The sequence below is a fragment of the Danio rerio genome, chromosome 5 (genome assembly GCF_052040795.2).
Source record: "Danio rerio strain M-AB ecotype USA chromosome 5, GRCz13ab, whole genome shotgun sequence".
Classification (NCBI taxonomy): domain Eukaryota; kingdom Metazoa; phylum Chordata; class Actinopteri; order Cypriniformes; family Danionidae; genus Danio; species Danio rerio.
Genome location: NC_141025.1, coordinates 33,090,283 through 33,112,500, shown reverse-complemented (window position 1 = coordinate 33,112,500; position 22,218 = coordinate 33,090,283). Strand labels below are relative to the sequence as shown.

The 22,218-nt window shown below is 35.2% G+C and overlaps 2 protein-coding genes across 2 annotated transcripts; one reads left to right on the top strand and one right to left on the bottom strand.

Annotated features, from left to right (window-relative positions):
* The first annotated feature begins 4,049 nt into the window (after positions 1 to 4,049).
* cabp7b (calcium binding protein 7b) lies at positions 4,050 to 13,629 on the top strand. Its single transcript, XM_087253633.1, has 5 exons — positions 4,050 to 5,026; positions 6,809 to 6,952; positions 7,315 to 7,427; positions 7,829 to 7,976; positions 11,199 to 13,629. Exons 1-5 carry the CDS (start codon positions 4,918 to 4,920, stop codon positions 11,324 to 11,326), a joined length of 642 nt encoding a protein of 213 aa, XP_087109759.1. The 5' UTR covers positions 4,050 to 4,917; the 3' UTR covers positions 11,327 to 13,629.
* Positions 13,630 to 17,532: 3,903 nt separating this feature from the next.
* Positions 17,533 to 21,597, bottom strand: zmat5 (zinc finger, matrin-type 5). The gene is given in 5 exon segments (NM_001003771.1): positions 17,533 to 17,895; positions 19,186 to 19,294; positions 21,024 to 21,104; positions 21,210 to 21,272; positions 21,356 to 21,597. Coding segments are annotated over 5 exon segments (522 nt in total). The 5' UTR covers positions 21,483 to 21,597; the 3' UTR covers positions 17,533 to 17,753.
* Positions 21,598 to 22,218: the final 621 nt, after the last annotated feature.

Sequence of the window (22,218 nt, the reverse complement as noted above, 5' to 3'; positions counted from 1 at the left end):
GTCATAATGTATAAATATACAAGACAACACATGCTGTAAAATATGACTTTTTGCAGGAAAATAAAAGAAATACTGCACTTTCAAGGGCAGTGCTAGGAGGGCCTTTATTGTCAGTTTTCACGCCTGTTAATTTTCATGCCTTTCACTCGAAATCATTCAGGGCTGCACTGCAGTTCTGCTCTACAAATTAGATTTAGGTTTGCAAGCCACTTTTTAACTAATTGTATAACCTCTAGTAATTTAGCCTCAAACTGAGCTTTTGTTGATTGAAAATAACACTGACTAAGAACATGGAAAAAACTTGTTGACTTTGGCTCATCCAGATGCAATATCTATCAATTTCATATTCCAGTCATAACTCTGAAAACAGACCAATACTTTTTGGCGAAGCTATGGCAACATTATTTTTTCTCAAAAGCATCTACTTCAGCAGTGAAAATAGACAGCTTTTGGACAAAAATTAAACCCACAAAGACAATATGTTTAAGCAAAAAAATTACTGTTTTAGCATTTTGAGGTCTTTGTCAAAAGAAACTGTTTTATTTAATGTCTAAATATGAGCATGCAAAATTGGTGTCCTTCACTAAAATAACAACAAACTAATCTTAAATTTGCAAATTATATTGTTTAAAATGCAACAATATAAAGAGCTGAAAGCAGCTTACCTTAAAATTCCACAAAAAACACCATCAGTTTAACCTACTGTTAACACTTTTTGAAGAGATTTTTGGTTGAATCATTCTAGATCAGGAGTAACCAGTGGTGTAAAGTAACAAATTACAAATACTGAAAATACAGTAATGTAGTTTTTTCTCAGAAATTGTAATTTACTAAGAAATTTTAAAAATGTGTACTTTCACTTTCCCTTGAGTACATTTTTAGTGCAGTTTCTGTACTTTTACTCCACTACTTTATTTCTTCTTGCCTATGGGGATTAGAAAAATCAGTCCTGTGATTCCTGTCCAACTGAATCGCACATAGAAGGTAAATTGCATCATACCGATCTAACCCAAGACATGAGTGATTTATAATTGGAGCAAACTGTTAGGAATTATTAAAAGTGTCCAAAAAGATGCCCAAAATTGTCACAAGCAATGACCCAGAGACTGTTTAGATCAGGGGTGTCCAAACTCGGTCCTGGAGGGCCAGTGTCCTGCAGATTTTAGCTCCAACTTGTCTCAACAAACCTGCAAAGATGTTTCTAGAAAGCCTAGCAAGAGCTTGATTAGCTAGCCCAGGTGTGTCAGATTGGGGTTGTAAATAAACCTTGCAGGACACTGGCCCTCCATGACTGAGTTTGGACATACCTGGTTTAGATGCATGTCACTGATGAGAATGAGAAGATGACGCATGTTTACTGTATGATGACTGAAACGGCCTTAAACAACCAGCAGGCATAAGACGTTAACATGATGTCAAATTGACGTTGTACCCCAACTTTGTGGCGACGTTGCATTTTGTTAGGGAATTAAAATCGGGTTGATGTCAGAACTCAACGTCAGGTCGATGTCAATGTCCAACCTAAAATCAACCAGAAATCAATGTCTTATGGTGTTACAGCTTGGCGTTGTGTGGACATTACCACTATGACGTCTATCAGATTTTGGATTTTGGTTGACATACCTGACAAATAAATGTCAGTATTTGATGTCAAAATGACATTAGTTTAAAATGTTGGCTCGACCTTGGATGTTGGTCACTTTCTATCACAACTTAAAATCAACCAAATATCAATGTAATTAGACGTCGTCATTTGACATCAAAGTAATGTTGTCCTTAGACGCTGGCTAGACATTGAATTTTGGTTACCTGACATCACAACCTAAATATAACCTAATATTAACGTCTTATGACGTTGTGTGCCTGCTAGGCAATAACTAAATGCACTACAGAATATTACGTTTACACACATCCACAAATTGCATGTGAATGCATCAGCGTTTTACAGCGTACTACTCACTACTCGAGTACTTTTGAAAGGTCTATATTTTACTCCTACTTGGAGTAATAGTTACAACAGATACTTTTACTCTAATTGCACTCCATCTTTAAGCAAGTATATGGTACTTTTATTTAGGTATGATTTTTCTGTACTCTTTCTACCACTGGGGGTTACCAACCCAAACATACTACTTCCTCCTTAACAGACTGTTATGTTGATTAGTTACGTCCCCTGTCAATCATCTGAACACATCATCCACATTTCTTTCATATTTAATTACCAACCCCTCATTGGAGAAGCAGCAGCAAGATAATCTGCCATCCGCCAGTCTTTTATGCAGAGAAATCTCCTCAGGTTTTTGGGTAATTATGCATTCAGAGGTTAATGTCCAAACATATATTGATATGAAAATATAACACTGAACATTTTCCAGTTGGTTAGATATTAATTAACAGTCATTCAAACAACTTTACTGAAGCCTCTCTACTTGGTGGTTGGTCTTGCGCTAACGTCATGTTTGTAGTTTGTTTACACTTTTTATCCGAGCTTGTAGTCCAACGTGCAATGAATCGTGGGCAATATTAGCAGTATGGATGCTTCTACACTTAAAGTTTTTACCAGCAATAGTACACCATCCAGGAACTTTTGGCATATACTCTTTTCAACATACTATAGTTTGGGACATACTAAATCTATTTTCAAATACTATTTAGGATGGGTAGTGTATTGGGACACAGCTTGCAGAATTCAGCTGATGAAACACACCTGAACCAATTAATTATGACCTGAAGCAGCACTTAATAATTACAGACAGGTGTGTTTGGTCAGGGCTGCGACTGACATCTGCAGGAAGGAGGCTCTCCAGGAACAGGGCAGGTGACCCCTGTTCTAGATCATTAAATAATTCACACCTGTATGCAGTGCCAGCTGAACAATGGAAAGCAGAGATGGACATATGTTTTACCTATACCTCATTTTAAAATACAGGCATTAAAACAGATGTTTTAAATGTGTTCTAACATGTACCATGTGATGTCTTACTGAAATGAACCATGGTTTTATTACATTTACAGTAACTACGTTTTATGCTGTTTTGTTTGATGTCGGAGACTTTAATTTACAATATCGTTTCTGTATAAATTTGATTGGATAAATATGATAAGTTAACCCAAGCTGTTAACACTGATCATATCTTTGAGATTCAAATCATTATTTTGGATTCCTAACTGATGCCATATTGACATCAATGATTTATTGTGCAATATTAATGTTTAAAGCTTAAATTGCATCGCTTTCCTAACTGAGGTCCTCTGATCTGTGTGTTGCCTTTGGCTCTATGCATGTGGGCTGCTACATCAACCTATGGTTGGTGGCCTAATGATTTCCTGGAACTAAAAGAAGCTGATAGAAAAGATAGTGGAGGCATTGAATGAACAACTGTTTTCCACACTCTCACTTTAATTCTCACAACTGAGGTGCAATGGGCCCCTGTCTGCAAGGCTTTACAGTGGTCACTCACATAAGCCATAGTAATGCTTTCAATACTGTGCATGGAATACAAAATACAATTTAAATTAGCATTTTAAATTATGTTTGATGCATAAAACACATACATATTTTATTAAGTTGTTTTTTTTATTATTATTGGTGGACAATGTGTGCAGACAGTGTGATTTACATATTTGACCTGTTTTTATATCAATGTTTGATGTCAATTGCAGGTATTTTCAACATCATAGGCTACATCAGTTTTATAAACGCCATAAACTATGGTTACTGTAGCAAAACTACAGTTAATTTGTAGTCTCTATGATTTAACTATACAACCATGATTGATTTTTTTTAATAGTTTTTCATTATTGTTAGGTTTTAAGGGATATGCTGGATACAAAACGATTTGAATTCATACCGATCATAAAAAAAACACTTATTCAGCGAGCACACACTAAACGAGTTACCGACAAATAAAAAAAAAAAAAGATGAAAGCTTACGGTGAAGCTGAAAGAGTTTCATTCACAGTGGCCCCTTGTATCTAAGCGCGTTAGAGCGCGCGCACAGAGTGGGCGAGTGACTTTGGCTGAAGGGACAAGCATCAGGCGCTCGCGCATTCGTGGATCAGACCTCACCGAGGACACAGACGAGCAAACCCTTCTTGGATTTCTGTCTTTCATCTCGAGCTTTCGCAAATTAATTGCAATCATCGTCTCTAGTAAATGAGCGCATTATTAGTCGTTCTGTAATGGAGAATTTATCTTTCTCGTGTGCTTTCTCATTTACTTAAGAACGTGTTATTTTCTTAGAAATCTCCCTAAAGGATCAAATTAACAACTAAAATTGACTGAAATGTTAGAAATTGGAATGCTTCAACATATTCTGATTTGTGCAACTCGAGACCGTTCGACTACCTGTAGGATTGCATCAAGAGCGTGAGGGAGGCGGTGATGCCCGGGAGGTAATGCGCATTAGTATAACGTGACACATTTCGGGTTTTTTTTTTTTCACTCGATCGGTGAAACATCGTGTACATTTAAAAACGATGAACACAAGCTAATGGAACCACCGTAATCTCAAGGAGAGCTGACAGGACGTTGTTTTTGAGGGATGCTCTGCGTTTATCCTTCAAAGCCAGTTGAAGATGAACAGAACGCGGGGGCATTTCCAGCAGCATACGCGTACCTGTTCCACACAAGCTCCATCTGAATGGCAATACTTGAATGTGCGATTTGGTGATATCTCAAGGCAATAGTTTTCGCACCTGATGCAAGGCAATCCGCAATCGATCGAATGAATGATCATTCCCGCATGAGTGTGCAGAGTGACTAATCGCATCTGGACCACAGTACTCAGGATGGAGACACGCGTTTTGATGGCTGGCTTCGGGCTTTCAGAGAGCGCTCTGTAGTAAAGTTGCAGTGGCCGGACTACAGGTGCTTTATGAAGATCAGGATAAAAGCGTCGGTTTGCCTTCGCAGAGATGCCAGTGCGTGCTGTGACTTCCAGGTTCATGTACAGGGGACTTTGCTCAATTCCAGATATCCTTTCCTACAGGGCTCCCGTCAGCCTCCCCGAGGATGAAGTGGAGGGTGAGTGATATTTCATTTTGAGTTGAAGAGAGACGTTATCTTGGCGATAGCGCTGCCAGTACTTTGTGAATGTGGGATTTCAGCACCATGGAGAGCGCCCTGCGGCAGCTTCTACTGTCCACATTCAATAAAGTGCTAGTTTTTTCACCCATGTACACACGCATTGTTAGAGTCATGACAAACGTATTACATATAGTTACAACAAAGCTTGCAATATGATAGGTGAATGATGGCTTGTAAGCCTAAAACATAGCCTACATACAGACGAAAATGTATGTAGTATTTTAACACTTATTACAGTCAATGCCTCTTTCGACAAATGCACATTTAAACAAATTGATTGCCATTTTATTAGATGCACGCATCATTTGACATCTAATTTAACTATTTAAACCTTTAAACTGGTATTTTTTTCCATGCAAGTGTCCTTAGATAAATTAATGTGCAAGAACATGTACTTATAGTTCTTTTCTTTTTCATTTTATTCACAATGTTTCTCTGCACAACCTTCCTATATGTGCACACATGTGATACACAGATCTAGCTGACACTCATTCAGGTTTTCAAAGACATAGGCCTGCCTTTAGATGTTTCCTTAATTACAGTGTTCAGCAAATACGAGTAAACCCCATAGAAATACAATACAATATTATATTTGTGCATATACATTCGATCAGTAAGTACTGAAGCCAAATCTAGAGCTTATCTAACACAATAACTTACGATAAAGGTCCAAAAACTAGTATAGCCAAATTTATGTAATAGAAAAATATTAAATACGAATTTAAACAAAAGGAGGAAAAATCAAGAGAAGCAAAAAAATTAGTTGAAATTTTGCAGTTTGTAATTTTTTGTGCAATATTTTGCTTGAATTTAATTGTATTATTTTTTGATTTCTACAGATGTTTGGTGACTAAAATATTATTTTAATAAACATATCTGTTTAACAAATCTGTTTTGTTTAAACACATAAAAATACATTGCCTACATTCACTGAAAAATGGATACAAATCAAAATGGTGTGTACTCAATTATGCTGAGCACTGTATAGTGATGTGGGCAATTAATTGATTGCATTTTAACATTGTAAAGTCACATAGGCATCAGAATTTTAAATATAATATAATGTCTATGCTTTAGCTATTATTATGATATTGTGTCATTTGGCCATAGGATTTATGTTGAGCCATGATAGATCAAAAAGAGATACCCAAAAATAATGGACTGTTTTTATCAATATGATTATTTTGTTTATATTATATTATATTTTTGTTGTTTTACCTGTATTTAAAAATCTGCTCTACATTGTGATGTGTTTCAGGTTAAAGGAAGTATCTGTAAAATTATTGAATTTTGTCCTGGTTGAATTTTATTAGTCAGTTTTCTGTGTTTTTTTTAATAAATGATGATAATTAAGTATGCTATTGTTCTAATAAATTAAAGTTAACCGACTCTCACAAATAATTACATGCAATTTGCATCACATTCATCACATCCACCACGAGGAAGTAACAGGAAATGATAACACGGCTTAGTGAATTAAAATATGTTCAGAATTTCCTAGTCATAACCATTAATAGCAGCTATCAATAATGGGTGGTTTGACTGTCTCCTGATATTTAAAAGGCAATGAATCAAAGCACTTATTTATTCTAATTTGCTTTCCACCAATTAATCTGGAGGAAGTACCAAAGTGGTCTGGTTTTTCAATCAGGCTACAACAATATCCGAAAGTTTGAATGGTTATATTTTGACATGTCAATGTACGTGGCTCGTCTGCAGAGATCCGTGAAGCCTTTAAGGTGTTTGACCGTGATGGGAACGGATTCATCTCCAAACAGGAGCTAGGAGTGGCCATGCGGTCTCTTGGCTACATGCCAAATGAAGTGGAGCTGGAGGTGATCATTCAAAGACTGGACATGGACGGTATATCAGCCCTCACAAAAATGACACCATTTAAACACACAAGCACATAACATGCATTGATCTACTGTGTGATATTCCTTAATTTGGCTTATTTTGATTAGATCAAAGATGTTTTTTGCAGGAACATTTATCAGAGAGGTACAGTGGAATAGCAAATTCGATAAAAAACAACTGCCACAGCAAAACAATTCAATATGGTAATGGCTATTGTGAATCACTGAACAAAAGACTGATGTTTCTGATAACGATGCAGAAGATTAGAGTGTGTCAGTTCTGCTGGATCAGCGTGAGATTAAATCTCACAGAATAAAAAAAGGTTAGAGTAAAGCTGGCCTGTGTTTTTGTACCTTTTCATTTTGCAGGTGACGGTCAGGTTGACTTTGAAGAGTTTGTAGCGCTCCTCGGACCAAAGCTGTCTTCAGCTGGTATGCCAGACCGCTTCCACGGAGCTGAATTTGACTCCATATTCTGGAAGGTGTGGAGGTTTCCTTTGAAATGATCTCAATTATTTGGCCTTATGGTCTCTGTGATTAGTTCTGTCTGGCTTGGGCTTTACTTTGTCCCATTGTTCTGCGACTCTCTGCGATTACTGGTGGAAAAGGAGATTATTCATACATTATTCACACTCTGCAATTAACTTGCTGACATTTCTTTGGTGGTAATAGCATTGAATTAAAATTAATGTTGAAAGCGGCGCTTCAGTCCATTAGAAGGCAATATTCTCTTAAATGTGCTATTTAGTATAACTCATCTGTGCATTAGCCGCTGATCATTTATAGCAGTTATATCATCATTTGAGGGAACATTTGGCATTTTGGACATTGTTCCTTTTAACTAAAAGATCAATTTTACTCTCCTTTCTCTTTTTGGGATTAGTGTGACATGCAAAAGCTAACTGTGGACGAGCTGAAGAGACTCCTGTATGAGACCTTCTGTGACCATTTGACTATGAAAGACATCGAGAACATCATCATGACTGAGGAGAGTCACTTAAACAGCCCGGAGTGCCAAGTAGATATTGACAGTAAGTCTTTTTTACACTAACAATTCTCTATAGTGAAACAACAAAGCATGATAACAACAAACATGATACAGTGACCTTGGCTGTTTGTCTCCATCATATTCGTGGCCCGCGTGTGAGCCCACGCATCCGTTACATTATGAAGTGTCTGAGCATTATCGTGTCAATCAAAATTGTCTGTCAACTCCATTAAAAACGCAAGGCACAGAGGCCATCGCTGCAGTGTAGGAAACGGCCTATTTTTAGCTGAAACATATTCTGTTGATAGTCCCGGGGAAATAAAGGAGCTCATGAATCTGTTTGAAGCAGGACAGTGGGGAGTGCATCTGCAATACTGATGAGCACTTCAACACCTCGTACTCTTTGGTAGAAAATATCTTTTTAATAAATACCAGCTGCTGGCATGTTTTTATTCCTTTCATAAGCTTTTATACATATTGTATCTAGTTAAACTGCGGGGAAAAACGCTTCTTTGAAGAGAAATTTGAGAACATCTTTCCAAAAAAAAAGAAAAAGAAAATGCTGTTGTTCTGCCAGCAATTTGGAAAATAGTACAGTACAATTGCAAGTGTAATTACGTAAACTAAAAATTAATTGCTTACAACAGTTTAAAAAGACAGTTTTCCATAAGATTCTAATTTACCCACCATTTACTATACCTCAAGTGGTTATAACTCTTCAAGAGTGTCCTCTGATGAACAAAAAAGAAGATATTTTGATGAAAGACGAAAAAAAAAAGAGTAACTATCAACTTCCACAGTGGAAAAAAAAACAAAATCTATTGAAGTCAATGGTTACAGGCTTCCAGCCTTCTTCAAAATATAATCTTTAGTGTTCAACAGATACTCAGATAAGTTTGAAACAAGTGAATGGTGAGTAATTTTCATTATTTTTGGGTGAACTATCCCTTGAATAAAATAAGTTTTAACTTACATTTTAACTACAATTTTGACAGTTTTCTGTATCTGGTGATAATATTCTCATGAAGGCAGTCACTTGTTTAGTTATAGATTCATTTAAATTGATTGGTAATTTAATATTGATTAATAGAGTGTTTGTTTTCTTGTTGACTGAATCAGTGCTTCTGAGAGAATCAGTTGAATGAATATTTCATTGACGCACTCATAAACACAGTCACTTGAAACTGTGTAACATAGAAAGGGCCGCTGAAACAAAATGTACAGACTGGAGTACACAAAAAGAGAGAGTGAGAGTCATACAAACACTAAAAAGAGGAAAGTTGCCTGACCAATCAGATTTAAAACTGAAATTAGTTGTTACATAAATCAACACAGGCTCATTGGAATATGTGCTTCAGCCTTGATATTTGTGAATAGGCATGGGCTGGATTACATAAGATTCTGAAGGTATGATAACCTTCGATAAAAACATTGTTGCATGGTTTTACGGTATTGTGATTACTGCTCCAAAATATATTCTTTTTAAATGTCTGGATAAAGAACAACTTTTTTCCCCTTTAAAACACAATAGAAGTTATATTTCAAAAAACGTTTATAATAATTTGGAGCAGTAAACACATCAGGCTAAATCATTTAAATGAATCATGAACTTCTACTGTCTTCATTAGGTTCCAAAACACAGACTCTTACAATTTAAAACAGCATCTTTGATATCTTTTCTGCTGAAGATACTGTTGTCCTGAAAAAATTTTTTTTTTTAAATCCTACACATACCTTAGGAATGGTATTACAGAAAATGTTGGCGGTTTTAAAGCCTTGACTTTGCCATACCTTGAAAAAGGTTATCGTCCCATGTCTATAAGTGAAACCACAAACATGTACTTCAACATACGTTTGACTACAGTTTCTAGATTTTAATGAATGCTGTTCCTTTTCACACTATTGATATTACCAACAAGTAAAGGATTATTTTCATGAAGTTGATTGCCCAACACCAAATAAATAGCACAACACAACTTAATGGTGTTTATGTTGAATTTGTAACTGAATAGTTTTGCCTCAACTATCTATCTGCATACTGACAACTTTTCTGGAGTGGTCAGTTTGGTACGGCCTGTATGTGGTCGCAGAGCACTTTTCTCTGATGTTTGCTTTTGAAAACACTATTGGTTGGGTTTAGAGAAGGGCTTGCAAAGTGATCTGTATGACAAGCCCTGACTTCTAGTGCAGGGGTTCCCAAACTTTTCAGCCCGCGACCCCCAAAATGACAATGCCAGTGACTCGCGACCCCCAATATTCTTTGAGGTGGTTATAAATACAGAAACATTGCATGCCATGGCACACACACACCAATAGACCCAAGTCTATTCTTTATTTAAATTTTTTTATGTATGTGAGTGCTGTTAATGGGCCAGAAAGTTTAACCTGGTGTTATTAAACCAATCTGCTGCATCTGAGCTGCATGCTGTGTCTTTAATATTATGTAATTACCACAGGGGTTGCAGACCAATAGAACTAGTAACGATAAGCTACTATAGTAACTATAAAGTATATAGTGACTATAAATTACTATTTTTTTCTCTTCAGTAGGTTATGGATAAAATATGGTAATTCTAATGGTTTAATAAAAATAAAAGTTTTTGGAAATCACCAGGCGACCCCCCTTCATTGTCCCATGACCCCTTGGGGGGTCCCGACCCCCACTTTGAGAACCACTGTTCTAGTGGACGTTAAAAAAATTGAGGATGTAGAAAATCTCTATAAAGATGTTTATTCGGCATAGCAGTCTCAAAGTACAAGGCAGTACCCTTGGAGTCAAAATGAGCCCTGAACATTCCTAAAATCAAACCTTTTATACAGTTTTAGTTTACTGCCTTTAAATGTAAATGAAGTTGCTCCTTGGCTGTCTTCAAAGCAGTGCTCTATATTAATCCAGTTTTAACATCCTATTCTATGAGATGGACCCAATTTAGAGCAGAAGTTGAGTTGAGGCAGACTAATATTTTACAACGTGTACAAGGAGGACGTGTATCGATACATGTAACAACATGTACCCTAATTAACATTACAAATTCACAAAAAAAGAAAAAAAGCACTCTCTAGTGAATTTGTTATCTGAAACGTACAACAAAATGTACCTAGAGCAATGCATTTTTTTTTCAAACATTTTTTTTTAACATATCGCAAAAGTGTAGACAGACATGTATTTCCAATGAGCCTGGGTTGGTATAAATGTTTGATGGACAAATTTAGCAAGATTAATAATAACCTTTTATCTTCCATTTTTTTCAACTTCTCTTCATAGAAAGTCCCATGCAACAAGTCAAGCACACCTGTGTGCGAAAGAGCTTGATTTGTGCCTTCGCCATCGCGTTCATCATCAGCGTCATGCTCATCGCAGCCAATCAGATGCTTCGAAGAGGAATGAAATGAACAGCTCTTTTTCTAATACAGCGAGTAACTGACAAGAGGAAAACAAGGTAAAATGCAAAAAAAAGTCCACTAATTTCACTAGTTTATAATGATCAGTTTTACAGAAACACCAAAGGCTGCTCTTTCGTTCTACTATAAACTCAAGGTAAAGTCAGACTGTTGTTAAATGGAACAATTTAGCCCAGAGTAATATAGTTAAAAATGTGTCATGGTCATTATTGTGTAGCACTGAGTAATGATCATCATCCTATAAAATATGATATGTTTCTTGGCTCATGTGACAGAGTAGAGATTTATTATAATGTAGCACTTCATACTTAAAATATTAGATTGTATTGTATGGCTGTAATCTCCTTTATATCAATACCCTGTCAGGGTCATTCTATAACATTATGACAAAAATATTCCCCCTTTTTGTAACAACATTGAGTCACCGGATCATGTATTTTACCAAACATCGCCGGTTTGATCGATGTCTATATGGGGAAATTTGTGGATTCAGAATGAAAAGACGGATTAAAATGATCAACTTAGAGTCACCAAATGTTAGGCTCAGAGCAATTTAAAAAGAAAATGAATGTAAGGTACTAGAAACTTACCAGTATTAACTGTGATGGAAAGTAGAGTAAATTTGGTGACAATCCAAAGTGTTTCTGAATGGAACCTGTGCAATTGTCTTTTGTTTAACTTGCAAAAACAATATTTCTTCCAGTCTTGACTCTCAGGATTGTTTGTCGACAGGTCTTTTATTAATTTGTCTACTGGTTGTGTGATAAATGACTAAATATAACAGGCTATTTGTATTGTGCACACATGTAAGACTGAATGTTTTTGTCGATATCCTGCAATATAACTGTTCTAAGTGTTAATACATACAATTACATATTTGCATGAAATGTTTTTAGCATTGACAACATTGTTGTCAACGATTAACCAGTCTGTAAAAGTACTATTCTTTTCTTTAAAAACTTGTGGTTTTCATTTTTTTCTGGGATGTTGTGGTCTCGTCTTTCTATCTAATTTGTCTCCACATTATCTCTGTCAACTGGACAACTACAGGTCACGTTTAAGGCTTTTATTTCATACACATTAATGAATACAGAGCATTATTCAAAGGTATTGAAGTAGTGCACATTAATCTAAATTAATATTTCGAAGTTAACTTGATAGCTTTAGGTTGGTGGTAATGGTAACAAGCAATATTTGGCTTATGCATACTCTGAAATAAACGTATGCATCCAGCATCTATCTGTAATTTATGCATTCGTCAGTAATCTCAGTGCCTAAACAGTAAGTTGGATGGTGTTGTTCTCTGTGTGTCCAAAGTCTATATTTTTTTGTGCACTTTGCCAGTAGTTAAATCACATGTGTTCTATCACAGATAACTGATATTAATAATGAGTTAACACTTCTCTTGCTTAACAATAATGAAGTTAAGTCTAAGCATATGATTATGATTGTAGTGAGACTAATATTATATTAGTTTGAAGAGGCTGCAGAGACATATCAATGTACAACTAAATACTTATTTCAGATTAATATTATACATTAGATAAAGGTATTTACTTTGTGTAATCTGCAAACTCAGATATTCTAAATGATCCAAGAATGCAGAGCAAAATCCAAAAGCAATGACATTCCTTTTGCATTTGCATGTATTTGTATTTTTCTGACATGTTGTATTGTGCAATGTTAAAGTCAGCCTTTGTTCTCAAAATATGCAATCTATGCTTATTTGATGACAATTTACTGTGATTTAAAGTTACAGTTTCTATATATACACACACACATGCATATACGAACTGAGATACACTGGTTTCAGGACATCGGAAACATATCATGCTTTCAATTTCCAAAGCTCGAGCATGTGATCTGCTGTGCAAATTGTTTTTACACACTAATAAGGCTACTGTTATTATTTAACATGGCAATATGTTTTTCAATCAGAGTAATAAATGGGTAAAACCTATAGGATTATAAGAAATATAGTTTTATTTTTGTATTTTTCCAATATTTCTTTAATATAAGATCATCTTACTCCACATGGGAATATTACAGCACACATATTTAAATGACATCTGTTATATTTAACTACATGATGGCTGATACACGTTGGCAGTTACAAATTAGCATACATAATTATATTAATGTAGTGACGTAACGTTAATATATACAACTGATGTATGTAACTTTATATTGCATCAATGTAGCTGTAGAAAACAACCTTGAATCTATGATGTGCCAAAATGTGCTGATGTTACATTTCAATGTGAGCAACTGAATTAAAACGGTGGTGCTTCTTCTTTGGTCTTTTTTTATTGTGCGTTTTTTACAACTCATTTATCATTTTTGCATTAAAAGGTACAATATCTGAGACATTACTACACAGACAACAGAAGATTTGCATTTACATTCAGTAACCTGTATGCCAGGCCATACTCAGCATGAATTGCACAGTTAATGTACATGAGGGCTGCACGATATTGGAAAAATCTAGCTTTGAGATATTTTGTTTTCCTGCGATTATATATTGTGCTATGAATACAATTCCACCTGGTAACTGGATGATGTCTATTTGGACAGAATTTATCATTTCAGATTGATTGGGATGATTTTGTGGGGAAGCGTATATCTGCATAAAATCTAATAAACAATCAACAAGCATAGAATAAATACAAGAATACAAGAAATGTGTTGTTTTTCTCCCAGTCTCTAATGCTGAATTAATGATGATTGTTGAGTTGAGCTTGTGTTAAAAAAATTGTTAGTGCTGTTTAGATATTTTAATGAGTCATTAACCAAACCATTGAAAAGAAACTCCAGACGCATCTGATCACGGTTACCCTGATGAAGGCAGTTGTTTGCCAAAATGCACAAGTGCAGTTTTAAGAAATAAACATGTCAAAAAAGGCTTTTAAATATTTTTTTTTTCACATTTTTTGAGTGTCTTAAACTGATTTTTGCTGTTTATTTTGAAGAAAAAGATACAATTGCAATAAATAGTGTTTTATCATTTTCCGAGACTAATGGTATTCAGGTGCAGTAATCAAATTATAAAAATAATAAAAAACAAATAAATGTTTATTTATAATAAAATGAAAAACAAATAATTCAATAAAACTCATCAGTATTAAAGTTACAATAAGGACAGTTTTTACACTTGCCTTTAAAGAATAATACACTCAACAGGTCTCAAAAACACATGCAAATAATAGATTGTAATACAGACTCAGCATTGCATATCTGGCGATGTGACTATTACGAATAAACACATTGCACTATCGATGTTGAAATGATATATTGTGCAGCCCTAATGTACACTGTAAATATATATATATATATATATATATATATATATATATATATATATATATATATATATATATATATATATTTATGGCGTATTTTTGGGGTTAAGTGAACTTTTCTAGTCATCTCAACTTAAATCATTCAAACTGACTAATGTTGTGTTAAAGTTAAATGGATAAAATGTTTTTGTTTTATTTTGTTTTGTTGAAACCTGATTAACTTTTTAAAATTAAGTTAAACTAACAAAAACTATTGTTGTCATGATTTTGTTAAATAACTTTTTACAGTGAAATGTTGTTTTGTCTGTTTATGCTGTCTAAACCACAGTGAAAAAAGTGTGGAAGTTGCTAATCATAAAGAGGATGTAGTAAACAGAAAAGACTGAAATATTTTGACAAACTGAATTTCTTAGATAATTAAAAAAAAGTATGTGTATGCGCTGATAGTCGTGTCTTATTTGCTATCACAATATTGACAAAAAATAATAAATAAAATCTACAAGCAGTATTGATTACGATATTACCCTAATAGAGAAATGGAACATGTGGTCACAACACAGGCTGGAAAACATGCTTCAAACCTTCAGAGTACAACTGACTACTGTTTAGATATTTAACAAATGAATAAAAATGTTTGAGAAGCTGAAAAAAATGTATATAATATTCAGTCTCTAGCGCTAAAGTGGAACTTCAGAGAACCTTAGCACTCTGGAGGCTAATGGAGCGGATCAAATAAATGAACCAGCTTATCTCTAAAACCTTGAAACAAAAACATTTTTTTTCTGTAATTTTGGTGTAAGCGCTTATATTTTTTATGGCAAATCAGTGTGTACAATATAACAATATAACTATATTTAAATCATAAGAATACACATGTATGCAATCATGATTATTGTCCTAGGAGTCCCCGTTCAGTTTAGCCAACACAAACACCTATTGTTCATCAAGTTTGTCTTCACAATCTGTGCTTCCAATATGGTCAACTAAAGAAAAACCCCTCTATAAAGATTATACTACAGAAATCAGCATTTTGAGCGTGCATGCAGGGTTGGATTAATTAATTAAATGAACTTTATATGGATTATATTGGTTGTTTCCAGAAATTTGCTCTTCTACAAAGGTTATTCAAGCATTTTGATTTGTTCTGCTGATGAGAGGTTTGGTCGCTGCTGTCTTTCAGTCCAAACTCTCTTAAACATGAAGACACTGCATGCAGAGAAAGATCTTAAGCCTGTTCAGAGCTGAACTGGAGAGCCCTTCCTGCTGCAGTGTTGAATCAATTGTCCACAGAGATCCTCTGCATAATTCTGTCCTCTTGTGGACACTCAGCCTTTCGGGAGGCTTGAACGAGTCAGTGACAATATTCTAGTAGAAATTATAGATTTCAACCAACCAGCTTTTTTTTGCTACTGTTGAAAGCTGTTCATCTGGACACCCTGGCTTTCAGTCACATTATAAGGGATCACCATCTTGCAAAGCCTGAGCTGCAAATTAAATAAGGTTTCTCAAATAGCTAAAATGATCACTTGGTGCCAGATAAATAATCTCTGGGAGAAATCATAAAATGTTCTCCACTTCTGATCAGTGTTCATTTTCTAACCTCTCATAAGTTTTTTATTCCGTGCTTCAGAATAAATGTAACCCATGAAACTGCTACTTAAAACTGCTACTTTAATCCTTTTAGGATGACTTTAAATACGATTAAGCAATGACCTTGAAATTTAGGAAACTGCTGGTTGTCCTATAACTGCTATATCCAGTGGACTTAAGTTTTCTTAAATACATATTACCCCAAATGACCAAGAAGCATTCTTTCACCATGTCGAGTTTTTAATTTTCTAAATTATTTGAAATGTTAGACACTTTACGTAAATTAATATGCTATGTATATCAAATCAATTTTGTAAATTGACGTAGACAGCCAAATAGCACAATTCCTATTTGATATACTGGTATTACATTACTAATGTATCCAAGAAGGACAGCAAAGCTTTTAACAACTAATTTACTCCATCTTTGCCCCAACACATAGCCAATAGGACCTTTCATCAGCAGGATTGTAAATGCAGTGCGTCCCAGTCAAGTGTAACATTCATCAGTGCAGACAAGAGGAATTCACCAAGGCCGCGCACGCTAACAGTACAAAACATTCCTGCAACAAGCAATCAGGACTAAATTGAAAATGCTTCCCTCATCTGAATTTCAATCTAAACCACTGACACAAGGCAGGCAAAAGCACCAGCTTTCTAACATTCAGCTTGGGGACATTGTCAACTTCTTGATATTCAGCAAATAAAAGCAACTAATTAAGTTAACTCGTACCTTTAAGGGGAAATAAATAGGGGTGTCCGGATCCGATCGCATGATCAGAAATCAGGCCCGATCATGCAGTTTCAGACTCGATTGGAAAAATAGAACACGGAAGCAGCTTGAAGAGGCAAGCGCGAGTATGTCTGCGATCTGGAGGTATTATAAAGCAATGACGACAACATTGTCATAGCAAACTGTGACATTTGCAAACTTGTAAGTCTGCCGGGTATTTTAAGCTGAGGTGCTGTTTGTTTTTATTTTATAATTTCTGTTGCACTAAAGTCCAAACGTGAAGAATTGATGTTATTTACTATTTGATTGTTCAAGCTATCTCACAGAAGTGCTCTGTTTGTTAACAGAGTTGTTGAATTTTAAATTAAATTAAAAAAATCAAGAACATCCTGGATCTGTTTCTTCACTCTTTATTATTTTTAATGTATTATCTAAGTATCGGATTGGGTATTAGTAAATACTCAAAATCAAATGACTTGGACTCAGACTTGAGGGCAAAACAAGTCGGTGGGATCATCCCTAGTCATAACATCTGCTGTTCCATTCAGGAAAGACAAAATTACTGACTCTGCATTATGAAGTTAAATGCACTGAATTTATTGAGTGTTTATATAAAATGTAAACTTGTTCAGTCATGCACACATGCTTCCTTTTATACAAATATATTATGCATGCAATTGTTTGGATAGAAATATGTACAATGTTTTTGATATATAAAAAGCCTTTGTAAAGATTACAGTGAGCAGCATGGTCTAAAAGGAAAAAAATCATTAAATAAAAGGATTTTACATTTAATTTCAACCCCATTCGTTGTGCACCGTCACTCTCCAACCACCAGCAGGTGGAGGATGGAGAGATGGAGGAAGATCTGGAATAGATAGCAAATAAGGAGGTATCTCAATGTTTTCTGTGCATTCTTCCTCTTCCATCCTTAAAACTCTGCAAATAAAAGGAATTAACATGTTAAAGGGATAATTCACCCCAAAAACAGAACATTTCCTCAAACTCAAATTATTATAAACTTTAGGAGTTTCTTGCTTCTTTTGAACACAAAACAAGATTTTCTGAAGAACGTTGGGGGAAAAGCAGCCATTTATTTCCATAGTAGAAAAATAAAAACAGTTCCAGTCAAATTTTCCACCCTAACTCTTCTGCATATCTTCCTGTGGTTAAAGACAGAAAGAAACTCTAAGAGGTTTGTAACAAGTGAAGGGAAAATAAAAGGTAATTTTTTGGGTGAACCATCCCTTTAAAGCTGATCTGAATAGCGTGCGTGTGTGTTCTCTAGCATTGGATCCTACATGCAGGTAATTATGCAAATGGCACAGCTGCAGGCGTCTCATTTTCATGTTTCAGGGTGACCTCAAAAACAAGATGTTTCATGTATTTTGAATGCTCTGAAGCACACTCGCACCAAAGCAGCTGGAATTCCTCTCCTATTAACATCAGCAGCATGTTCAATCATAACATAAAACTGCTGGTTTTGAGGGACAAACAAGTCTTTGGACTCGCTATAGCATAAGGCAACAATTTTAAAACGGGACTCCAGGGACACTAGTGAGAATGATTGGGTCCGGGGAAAATTGAGAGAAAAATTACAACTATTCAAAAAATCCTATACAGAACTGAATTCTTTAAATTAAAAGACTAACATAAATAATAATTAAATATTTAATTAAGATATAAAATACTTAGAGTAAAAAATGTTTAAATAATTTAAAATAATACAAAATATGATTAAATTGAATTTATTAAATCATCTAATGTTACACTAAAATAAATAATACATAATGAAACAAATAAAAATATTCAATTAATGCAAACAGACTACTATAATGAATAGAACAATGTGTAATAATGCTACTTAATAGAATCCAAATACTTTCAAAATCATATTTCAGACCCATTTGTAATAATATTAAAACCTGCACTGTGTAAACTAGCTTCATGTACAACAAACTATACAGACGCCTTTTGCATTTTATGATCAGGGTCCCTCACGCAAGGATGGTTTTATTTAATGGTCTGTGGACAAAACCACTCGCATAAGCAAATTCTTTGATGGCTGAATGTGAATTGTGAGCTCTGTGTGAGAGTGAAAAGTGATCGTTTGTCAACATCAAAGTCAAAGTAATTGAGAACTGAGGCATCCACAGTGAACAAGAAACATACTGGAAACACTCCAGCCTTCCTAAATCACTATTCTGTGCAGTATCATGCCATAAGTACCTTCCTGATGTCAAAGCAGCCAGTTTCTTCTCTCTTCTGGAGAGCCATTCATCAACGCTGCGCTCAGATGATCCATCCTGGTCAGGATCTTCCTTCTGACGCTTTTCATCTGGCAGGAAGTCACCACAAAGTTCTTGGTTAACCAAACAAGTGTACACAAACAGCCATCAGCATTAAACATTGCTTTTTAGTAAACGTACAGGGACAATTCAGCTTAAAAATGTAAATATGTTCTCCGTCATCATTAGTTTCTTTTTTCTGTTCAACACAAAAGAAGATATTTAGAAGAAGGTTGAAAAAGTTAGCAATTGACATCCATAGTATTGAGGTAAAGTTGGTTCTATATTAGCACATTCATTCAGTGACAATTTGTGACATGCTCCATACATTTACTTGACTGTGAACAATGTTGAACTTTGAATTGAGGTAAAGTTCAGTTGTTTTTATATTCGCAATGTATTCAGTGACAATTTGTGACCTGCTTCTTATCTTGATTACCATGGTACTTTGAATATTCGGCCTGAAATCTCATGCAAGTATGACTTGAAGTCAACATTAGCACTACTCATAGCTATTTACATTAGATGTCGCCTACGCTATTGTAGTCTATTGGAAGGAATGCATTAATAGAGCAGCCATTTTAGTACAGGGTAACACTCTTTTGAATTGAATCTGGGACCAAGGTGCAGTGTAGGACTGGCCATCAAGAGCCAGAGATATGCACACATATATACATATATCTACAATTAGGAGTCTTCCTGGTGGTCAGTACGCAAATTTTATTTATTTTTTTAACTACAAAAATTATAATTTTACATCACTTTTCTACATTGACAGATAAGAGACCGCACGGGCATTGCCAACAAAGAGCGCATGCTTGTGTGCATGGAGATATATTATCCTCAATACCTGTTAAATTTGACCTAATCCATGTCCTGAAACACACCCCCTCTCCTGCTTTCACTTCTCATTCTAACGGAGGGAGCAATTCACTTGTGAATAAATCTGTTATGAACATAGCTAACAATAATACAAGTTTCTGGCACTGCAGCATCTTGTTGTCCTAATTTATTTACATTGTTTGCTGATTTTATTCAACAAAACTAGCATAAGTTTAGAATTTAGTACGAGTTGGTGCTAATTTGTCTTATGGTCAGTGCAGTAAGTGACTGTATATATCATCAATACCGATACTTGTTGAGCACAAAAGTCTGTAACATACAAAAACATTTTTAAAAAAATACTAAATCTTACCTGTTAAATTTTCAGCATTTATTCTTTGTTTTTTTGCTCATTACTAAACCCGTACTACACCTCTACACGGCACGCTATAGTCCAGTATCTTCAGATTGGCTTTAGTCTTGACTAGTGCAGTTGAATGACGTTAGTCCTGGGAGCATTGTACAAATGTGGCGGCACTATTTACGCACGCTCAGGGTCCGTATGCGATATCTTGTGTATATATCTATCTATGTATGAGCACTATTTATTTGACTTTGGACACCTACTTTGATAGCCAATGGCAGCTAATGTGATTTCACTTTTTTTAGAATTTGCAAACAATACTTTTCTGAAATTATATTTTTAAGGAGTATGTCCGAATGTGTAAATTTAAAACCAACTTTACCTCAATGAAAAATACAATGGATGTCAATGGTTACCAGTTACCAACATTATCCTAATTATCGTTTTTTGTGTTCCACAGGCAAAAGAAACAGAAACAGGTTTGAAGCAAGCAGAATGTGAGCAGCTGATGACAGAATTAAAATGTTTGTATGAACTGTTCATTTATATATTAGTGATAGATCAGAAATGCATGAAGATCTGATCATCCTCACCATCAATCTTCTGCTCCAGCATCTTCATTTGCTTCTCAGACATGTGTGAAAATCGACAACTCGTACCAAACACACACTGTCCTGGAAGACATTAACAGAAAATGTACTTTGTCTGCTTCATAACTTGGACATGTTTTATCTAAAAGAAGCACAAGCAGTAACTTCTGTCAGATATATTAACGTTACCTGTCTGGACAAACTTTCTACAGACTTCTTTCGATCGCTCGTCGTTTAAAAGTGTGGCAGCATCTGAATAAAATGAAATTAAACCATTTAAACGTGTTTTATCTGGAGATATTGCTTCAGTTTCCTTCTGTTGCTGTGTGCAGTACCTCTGAAGTTGTCAAACCAGGCTTTCTTCGCCCGGTGATGCTGGACGCCGTTTAGGTGCTTCTTTCTGTTGTGGAGGTTGTCCTGAAAGCTGCGGTCACAGTAGTCACAGTAATACCGTTTCCCCATTGTTTATCAAACTCAAAATGTATTCTGGTCGTCAGTTTAATTAAGGAGAAATCAATATACGTTGGATAAACGTCTAGGAAAACAGGTACGTTCCTTCTGTTTGCTAGATCAATATGGCGGTGAAAACACGCTGACTGCGCAGACGCAGAATTAAGTGACGTACAGCGGCCTCTAGCGGACAAATACATTTACACACCTTTACCTTACCTGCCTAGTTAACACCTTTTCAAGAAACTTTACATTTGAGACTGACTGAAGTCGTTTGAAAAAGGAACATTTTGTTGTATAGCCTGCTACACAGTGTTATGAAGTATAAATGAATAAATTAATTAATAAATTAATTAATACATGTATGTGGAAATAATCTCCATAAAGGGGAAATGTTAAAAAGATCAATTCTTTCCTAAAGGGATAGTTCATAAAAAAAGAAAATTTCTCCACCATTTACTCACACTCAAGTGGTTCTTAGCTGTATTTCATTGAACACAAAACATGAATTCTGAAGAACGTTTGAAGATGGCAGCCATAGACAAACTGCAGCAGGAACAAAAATACTATGGAAGCTGCTGCTTTCCAACACTCCTCAAAATATCTTCTTTTGTGAACTCAAACTCATTCGGAACAAGTGGAGGTAAAATGAGTAAATGATGACAGAATTTTAGCTTTGGGTGAACAATCCCTTTAATAATAAACATACATAGTGTTGCAATTGCATTTAAAAGATTACCCTAAAACT